General features: G+C 43.0%; 1 protein-coding gene across 1 annotated transcript; it reads right to left on the bottom strand.

The window, feature by feature from the left end:
- Positions 1 to 1,713: 1,713 nt before the first annotated feature.
- Positions 1,714 to 8,980, bottom strand: INA (internexin neuronal intermediate filament protein alpha). Its single transcript, XM_026704706.2, is given in 4 exon segments — positions 1,714 to 1,907; positions 1,909 to 2,169; positions 2,465 to 2,589; positions 7,061 to 8,980. Coding segments are annotated over 4 exon segments (1,449 nt in total). The 5' UTR covers positions 8,075 to 8,980; the 3' UTR covers positions 1,714 to 1,858.

The raw sequence follows: 8,980 nt of genomic DNA on the forward strand, positions 1-8,980 counted from the left end.
CCATTAACAATATATTCACAATAGCACAAATGACAAACAGGCTGCCTAAAGTGATACAACATTTTTTTTTATTAATTTGTGCCTTACAGAGGAGAAGAGTGTAAGTTCAAGGGACACAAGATAAATATGGATTTGTATTATGAAACTTTGTGACAGGATGAATCAATGCAAAGACATCAAATAATACAATCTTGAATTTCTTCAGAAAGCAATTTTGTTGCTGGCAATTTTTAAGGCATTCAAAGAAAATCTAAAATAGTTGTTCTATATAAAATTTGGCACATGTTCAGATAGAGATACATAATGAAGTTAAATTCTGATAGGAGTTGGAAATCTGATTTATCAGCATTCCCAAATTTGTTTAGGAAACTTTATGTTGGTCTCTTACAACCAAGATTATTCTTGTGTCATTTGCTGCAGAAACATGGGCTGAATCTGCTACTTGTAAGAATTTTTATTTATCAGATTTCAGCACCATTTGTTTATTTAAAAAATCAATTGTTTTTGTGTGTGTTGTGCATGTATATAGTTTTCAGTTGTGATTGGCAAGGCTGAACAAATACATTCACCTCAACCAGTCAGAGCAAAATTAGAAGAACCACTAAAATTCACTAGTGTATTTTATTTGTGCAATAGTGAATGTGTGTAATAAAATACATTTAGGAAAAGTCCCTCTCTTATTTAAGAAACCGTATCTCAATAACTTACATAGAAACCATATTGTTTTCCATAATACAGAAATAAGCAGCTGGCATAAATCTACATTCTTTTTCTAATGATGAACCAACACATACAACCCTGTTTTAGGTTGTGCCTTATAGAAGCAGCAACTGCTACTTTTGAATCAGCATTAGTACTGTGCTTCTAGACAATACAGGACTACATTCTTTTAGCTTTGTTTTATCTAAAGCTAACCTCTAAAACGTTTTTTTTGTCATTTTTAAATAGCTGGCACTATTTATTCTAAGCAACAACTTTTCAAATTGCTGGCTACTAATGTGGCACAAGGTAAAATGGACAGTACAGTGACTTATTAGATAACCACAGAGATGGTCAAAAACATGCATTCAACTAACAGTTGAATCCTAAGACTCCTAATAATTTGAATACAGCATGTAGATTTTTTAAAGATGGGCATATTAAAAATAGTTGTGAATAATCTTAGACATCAAAAAATGTATTATGTGTCTCAACAATGGGCTAATAGCATTTCTTTTGTGCAGTGATACAGCAAGTTTATCATGGGGATGTTCATCTTCCTAAACCTTGTTCATATTTTCTACCTAACATTCCTAGATAATTTTGTATTTCCTTGTAACGTGCATAGACCACAAAGTAAAATAAGTATTTGTATTGTTTACCTCTGTGATCCAGAAGAACTAAAATGAAGTAAAGTTCATTATCTGGAAAATAATTGAATTATCTGTCAGGTTTTTTTATTTCACAATGCAGACAATAAGGATTAATCTTCATTTTACTAATGTGATTCAGTTGCTAGATTTTGCCCAACTGGAAAGTTGTGCTCAGCAGAAATAAATCAGAAACATGATTTAATAAGAGTGTGTGTGTGCATGTATGTTAGCACATGCTCATTTTCTCTTTAATTCAGCAATTGGAAGAAATGTCTGCCTTACAGCAATGCAATTGGAGAACAAGATTTACTAGAATATTTCTAAATTAATTTTTGAGCCTCTGTGTTTCTGATAGTATTGAACAGAATGTTTCTATTGAAGTAATCTACTGTGAAACATTAGAAAGTTAAATTGATGTTAGCTGGGTAAGTACCTTAATTCAGGTATAGGCAATTTAAAGACTTAAGCTATATTATTATGTGTGTATCTGTATTTAAGGTCAGGGATTACATTTTTTGATTGATAGTATTTCCTTCTTCCAAATTTGTTCTTTCACTTTTTAATGGATGTTACAGTTTCCTCTGTCATTTCAGTAAACGGGTCTTCTGCCTGGCTTGATGAAATTTTTGAGGCTAATTTAACTTCCTCTTTCTCATCTTTCTTAAAATAGAAAGAGGATGACATTTTAGAGCTGCTGGCTACAGACGAACCAAAGAGCCTGGGTTGGAAAGAGTAAGTAGGGTTGGAAAGGGGATTCAGAGATGAGATGCTCATGCTTGAAGTGCTAAACCGCGTCTCTTCACCCTCCAACAACTTCCTGCAAGTACAACAAAAAAGATTTTATTAATAATGGAAATTGAGGATTTTCAGGCACAGTTACATACATATACAAGGTAAACCATGTCATGTGATAAAAAGAAATTTCCCTTTACGAAATAATCACATTCCCTGACCGTAAATGCAAAATTATAGCAAAGCATTGAAGTAAATAGGACCAAGCCATTTCTCACCAAGCTATTAGAGCAACATAAATTTGATCACCTATTTTGGGCATTTTCAAAATAGTAGGCATTACAGTTCTAAGTAGATATTGAAAATCAAATCCTGATTACCTGTATGCTGCTATCTCTATATCCAAGGCCATTTTGACATTCAGTAAATCTTGGTATTCTCTCAGATGCCGAGCCATTTCACTCTTTGTGTCTCTCAAATCACTTTCTAACTGGCTAATGGTATCCTGTAAATTCAGAGACTTCAATGTTAACATTTTAAGGCCAAAGAAATGACTAAATAGTTTACTTCCTTTTTATCAAAAGCAATAAAAAATGAAGTTTTGTTAATTGGTTACAACACATAACAATTGGAAAATGACTTAAATAACAACAATATAATTAACAATTTGGATCTTTTTATTTGTATCAGAAGCATCTTAAAATTATAGACATATAGCTTTCAATACTGAGCAAATAAAATAGGTATAAAATAGATCTAGCAATAGCACTCAGACTTATATACCACTTTATAGTGCTTTACAGCCCACTTCTAAGTGGTTTACAGAGTCAGCCTATTGCTCCCAAGAATTTAGGTCATTTTACCCACCTTGAAAGGATGGAAGGCTGAGTCAGCCTTGAGCCTGGTGGGATTCGAGCTGCCAAATTACAGTAGAAGTAGCTTGCAGTACTGCACTCTAACCACTGTGCCACTGAGGCTCTATTATATACCTATACATTTATTAGGATAGAAATGCCACTTTATTTTTTAGAAACTCCCAGAACTTCTAATTACTAGCTACATTGATTGTATTGATTGGACTAATAGGAACATTCTTTCCAATTGCTTTATTAGAATAATGTTGAATAAAAACAGATTATGGCAGCTCAATAAGCAATGGTCATGTATTGTCTGTATTTGTTTCATTTGGTAAAGACTAGACTAGACTAAATAGTAAAGAGAGTTATAAAATCTGATGAATTCATGATATTTCTTGTTGTGTTCTACTGATATAAAATGTATGAAATAGTGTTAATATAATTTCTGTTTGTTTAATGCTTTTGAAACTACCATTTATTACAGGCTTGTCCAACCCGCGGCCCACGGGCCGCATGCGGCCCAAGTCGCCTCGTAATGCGGCCCAATGCCCACCCCAACCATCGGGCCACAGCCAGCGAGAAGGAGGAGGAGAGGCAGGCGCGAGGCGGGGCGAGGCGAGCGCCAGGCCAAGCAGCAAGAGAAAAGGCGGGCGCCGTCAGAGCGCCACCTCCTGCTGTTACCGCCGCTGCTTCTGCCCCTGCCACCGCTGCTGCTTCTGCCCCCGCCGCCGCCACTTCTGCCCTGCCGCCACCCCTGCCGCTTCTGCCCCCGCCGCCGCTTCTGCCCCACTGCCACCCCCGCTGCTTCTGCCCCCACCGCCACCCCCGCCACCGCTTCTGCCCCGCCGCCACCCCTGCCGCTTCTGCCCCTGCCGCTTCTGCCCTGCCACTGCTGCTGCTTCTGCCCCGACTGCTGCTGCTGCCCCCTGCCGCTGCTTCTTCTCCCGCCGCCACCCCTGCCGCTTCTGCCCCCGCTGCCCCGCTTCTTCTCCCGCCACCGCTGCTGCTTCTGCCCCCATCGCCGCTGCCCCAGCGCTGGAAGAAGCGGCGGCGGCGGGGAAGAAGCGGCGGGCGTGGGGGGGCAGAAATGGCGGCAGAAGCAGCAGCGGTGGCTGGGGAAGAAGCGGCGGCGGGGGCAGAAGCCTTCCCCCGCTGCTGCTTCTGCCCCTGCCGCCACTGCTACTGCTTCTGCCTTCCAGTCCTGCCTCATCCTGCCTTCCAGTCCTGCCTCATCCAGCCGGGCTATTTGCAGGAGGAGGTAGGCGTGAGGCAGGCGAGCTTCCCCCGCCAAAAAAAAATTTGGCCGGAAAATAAAACTGCTTCTGCCCCTGCCGCCGCTGCTGCTGCTGCTTCTGCCTTCCAGTCCTGCCTCATCCAGCCGGGCTATTTGCAGGAGGAGGTAGGCGTGAGGCAGGCGAGCTTCCCCCCACACACACACACAAAATTTGGCCGGAAAATAAAACTGTGATAAAAAAACCGTGATAAAAAATAAATAATTTTTAATTAATAATTAATAATAAATAATAAAAACATCTCACTAACTTTATTTCCAAATAAATTTAATATGTTAACTATGTTTTCTATGGTTTTTTGGGATGATCGGGTATCTTACTGTTATTTTATTTTATCTGCGGCCCAAACCAAATTTTCATCTTCTAATGTGGCCCAGGGAAGGTGAAAGGTTGGACACCCCTGATTTATTACCTTTTATTGAGAAAAAAAAGCAGGCAAGTTACAGGTTTATATAAATTAGGCAAAAGCGAAAACCCCTATTCTGCAAGCCCTGAACTGATGGGAAATTGAGACTGTGGATGTATATTAACATTATCTGATGGTGTGCACAATTTCACACATATACATAGAATGGGCAAAAGATTATTGGCAGTTTTCAGGATGGTCTGCATACATGCTTATATATCAAATATAAACAAAACTTATATTCAGTCTTGAAACCAAGAAAGAAAACATAATGAACTGTCACTGGAGTCAGCAATATTGTACATGAATGTGTGTAAAAATGTCATGCAGCATGTTTAATTCACCACTATAAAAATGTATAAATTGGCATTTTTATATCCCATATGTAAATAAGATACCATATCTTGTTCCTTAATCAATTAACACTCAATCTTAAAAAATCTTTCCATGGATCTTTAAGGCTATTCTATTAATAATGACCACCATGCTGAAAGCTGTAGTACAGATGGAATATGATGAAACAGATTGACTCCAGGTTGGCAAAAGAGTGTGACAGGTTTGTATACTCCCTCTGACTCAAAGTACAGTATATGCTTAATGTGCATTAAAAGAAGCTGGGTTAAATAAAAACAGAGTGGAAAATTGGAGCAAGAAACATCAATAATCTATGCTATGTTGATCACATAACTCTGCTAGCTAAAATGCAAGGATCTACAAGTGAAACTCTGGGCACTTTGGGAAAAAAGGAGCTAAATTAAATATAAATGGGGATCATGTGACCCTGGGACACTGCTATCATCATATATAGGAGTCAGTTGTCAAGCATCTGAATTTTGATCACATGACCATGGGGATCCTGCAAAGGTTATAACTGAAAAACTATCATAAGTCACTTTTTTTTGATGCCGTTGTAACTTTGAACAGTTACTCCTAAGTGCTGTTTATAAACAATGTTAATTCAAAAACCCTGTTAACTATAGTATCCAGGGGTAGGATCAGACAGGGTTAACTACTGTTTAGGTGATTTACGAGGTTCAGTGATTTACAATGTGCTTCCCTGCATGCTGCACATGCCTGTAAATCATCAGCCTGGTGCCTGGACAGCTGAGCAGCGCTGTGTGCAGAGAAGCAGCCTTTGAAAAAGCCCTTTTTTCCTGCTTTTTTAACTGCAGCTGTGCCTTGCACGGCAGCTGAAGTTGAAAAAGCAAGGAAATAAAGGTCAGGTAAGAGCTCAGGCGGGAGTGGGTGGGCAAAAACATCAGCAGACACAGAACCGGTTCTATGTCTGCTGCTCTTCAGAGCTACTGGTTCTACAGAGGTGGACAGAATGGGTAGAAACCCACCCCTGATAGTATCTATATTTTCAAAAAAAGCCCATATTGTCTTATGTAAACAAGTGAATTCAGATGACAATACATCTGCATTTTGAATGGAAAATAAGTCAATTTCTCACATGGAACCCCATTCCACATAAAACAATGATTGTATTAAACATGTTTCTGCAGTATTGAAAGCATAGTAAATGTATAGCAGGAATGGACTGGAGTTTGGAATCTTCTTTCAGGGAGATCCAGCTGAGACAAACACCTTTCTGAGCTAAATGAGCACTTCTGAATGTAATTCACATTTTATTTCAATTGTCTTTTATCATCCCTATTTCAGTTCTACCTTTTCTGATTTTACAGTTTACCATCTTTATAAATTTAATTTCACAGTAACTGTGTAGCATGTTTAATTTATATAAATATAGTAAAATCTAAGCACAAATTATCAACTGTAAGACTTGCCCTAGGATTAGTCAAGTAATGAGTAGATATGTTCATTACAGAAAGATAATGAAAAAAAAATGAAATGAATAGCTGATTTGCAGGAATCAGGATCAGTAAAAAGTAAAACGTTTCATTCCCGCTACCGGTAGTAAAGAAGCAGAACTCTAGAGGTGCAGTAAAACAATTGTTGGCTATATTCAGCACCACGGAGAGCAGCGTGAAAACCGTCGCGGAGCCTATAAAACATTCAAAGGAATCAGATGCTCACAGCAGACAGACATCCTGGTGCAACCCTTCCTGTCGCTTTGTCATTGAACACCGCGATTGTTTACAACAATCATTAAGCCAGCTAGAACGGCCAAAGATAATAGATAAGGGAAGGCATAAGGCAAAACATCTGACGGGCATTAGGAAAGGTAAAAGCGACCCTGCTTAACGGAGAACTGCTGTCGATTTAACAGCCGTTCTGTTGAATGTTTTAACCTACTGGATTTTTACCTGCTGAGAGTATTTGGAGGACAAAATGCGGCAATCGCAGCAGGGGAGTGGAAGGCTTGAAAAATGTAGCTGGGCCAAATCTGCGTTAGGGGCAGCACGATATGTCATGGGACACTGGGAGCCAAGAAGAAGCGTTTGCGCGGGCGGTCCTCACCTGTAAGCCGAGCGCCTCGGCGTTATGCCGCTCCTCCATCTCATTTAGCTGCCGCTCCAGGGATTCGTTGGCTCCGCGCAAGCTCTCTACCTCTAAAGTGCGGGCTTGCAGCTGGCGGCGATACTCGCCGATCTCCTCGCGGCTGACTCGGATGGCCTCGTTGTTGCGCGCCGCCTGCTCGCTGAGGTTGGCGAACTTGGCACGGTACCACTCGTCGGCCGCCTGCAGGTTCTTGGCGGCCAACCCTTCGTACTGCGAGCGTAGCTCCTTCAGCGCCGCAGTCAGATCGGCCTTGGGGGCGTCAGGCTCGATGGCAGCCAGCTGGGTTGGCTGCAAGGAGACGCTCAGCTCGGCCACCTCCTCGGCGTGGACCTTGCGCAGGAAGGCCAGCTCGTCGAGCAACGCCTCCACCTTCTTCTCCAGAGCCATGCGCGTCAAGGTGGCGCCATCCACCTCCCGCTGCTGCGCGCGCAACACCTGCTCGGCCTCCGCCTTGGCTCGGGCCTCCTCCTCGCAGTGCGCCCGTAAGCGCTGCACTTCCTCGGCCAACCGCTCCCTTTCGAGCGCCCCCTGTGCCCGGGCGGCCTCTGTCTCGTCCAGCTGGGCTCTCAGCTCGCGGAGCTCGTTCTGAAACAGCTCGGCCAGGCCGCTGGGCTCGGCGTGACGCTGCCGCAGTGCGCTCAGCTCGGTCTCCAGGAGGCGATTGTGCTGCTCCAGCTGCCTCACTTTCTCGATGTAGCCGGCGAAGCGGTCGTTGAGTCCCTGCAGCTGCTCCTTCTCATTGGTGCGGGTCAGCCGAAATTCGTCATTCAGCGCCGTTGCCTGACTGAGATCCAAGGTGTCTGCCTGTGTCAGGCGATACGAGACGGCGCGGTTGCTACAGCGGGATACCGATTGAGACCGGTAACTGCTGGCTGTGGCCGAACTGCCCAGACGGGAGGTGTAGCGGGGCGGCTCCCCGAATATCTTCCTGTAGGAAGAGGCCAAATAGCGGGAATCCGAAGAGAAATTCATCCTGGAGGCTGTGGAGGAAGACACGCGACGCCCCGGTCTTATATAGAGAGGCGGATCGCCGGTTCCGCTGCAAAAAGGCGGGGGACGTGCGCTTCTAGGGCGCGGCCAAAGGAAGGAGATTGGTTTGGGAGGAATGGGCGGAGACGATAATGGGGTGGCGCCGGCATGTTGGGTGTCTATGACAATCTCGATCCTAAACACGTTTTCTTTGACCGCGAAGTCTAGGGATGCTAAAGTTTGGCCAGCTTTAGAAGGGAGAAAGTGATTTGGGGTGGGACGGGATAGCAGACACGAGAAATTTAAAAACACATCGACTGGTGGTCATCATTGGATTGATGACTTAAAGTGGTGGTTGGTGTGTGTCTCTTCAGGACACAGAGCCAGACAAGTGTGAGAATTAGGCAGATCGGAGGCCGAGAGGTTCTCAGGGCTCTCATCAGAATAAACGAGAGCCACCTAATTGGCGTTTAGAGTTCCATTAGATAAAATCCAAAAAGGCAGAACAGAGAGCTGGAGAATAAAAGACAACTGGTTACACAGTTAGTAAAAAGAATAGGTGGAAGCCCGAGCAATTTCATGTTTATGGCCCTGATTTCACGCCCTACTTTTGCGGAGCGCATTCCCAGTTGATTATAACAGTAGACGAGAAGAAATGCTGATGGAGCTGTCCATTTTGCCGCAGTGCTGATATCGAACCCTCTCAGCTACCCCTGGCGGATGAAAGGAGCTAGCGCAGCCTCTTCGCTTTTACGTTCAGAATTCGTAATAATACAAAGAAACAGTTCTTTTTAGAAATCTGTGTCTATTTTATACTGAATTGCAGCAGTAATACTGGCAAGTGCTTTGCTTTAGGTTGCTTGAATACTCCAATAGAACATAACATGAAAAGGCATGTTTCTTGTGTCT

This window comes from Pseudonaja textilis, chromosome 4 (assembly GCF_049901715.1).
Source record: "Pseudonaja textilis isolate UNSWEBS1 chromosome 4, rPseTex1.2, whole genome shotgun sequence".
Lineage (NCBI taxonomy): Eukaryota > Metazoa > Chordata > Lepidosauria > Squamata > Elapidae > Pseudonaja > Pseudonaja textilis.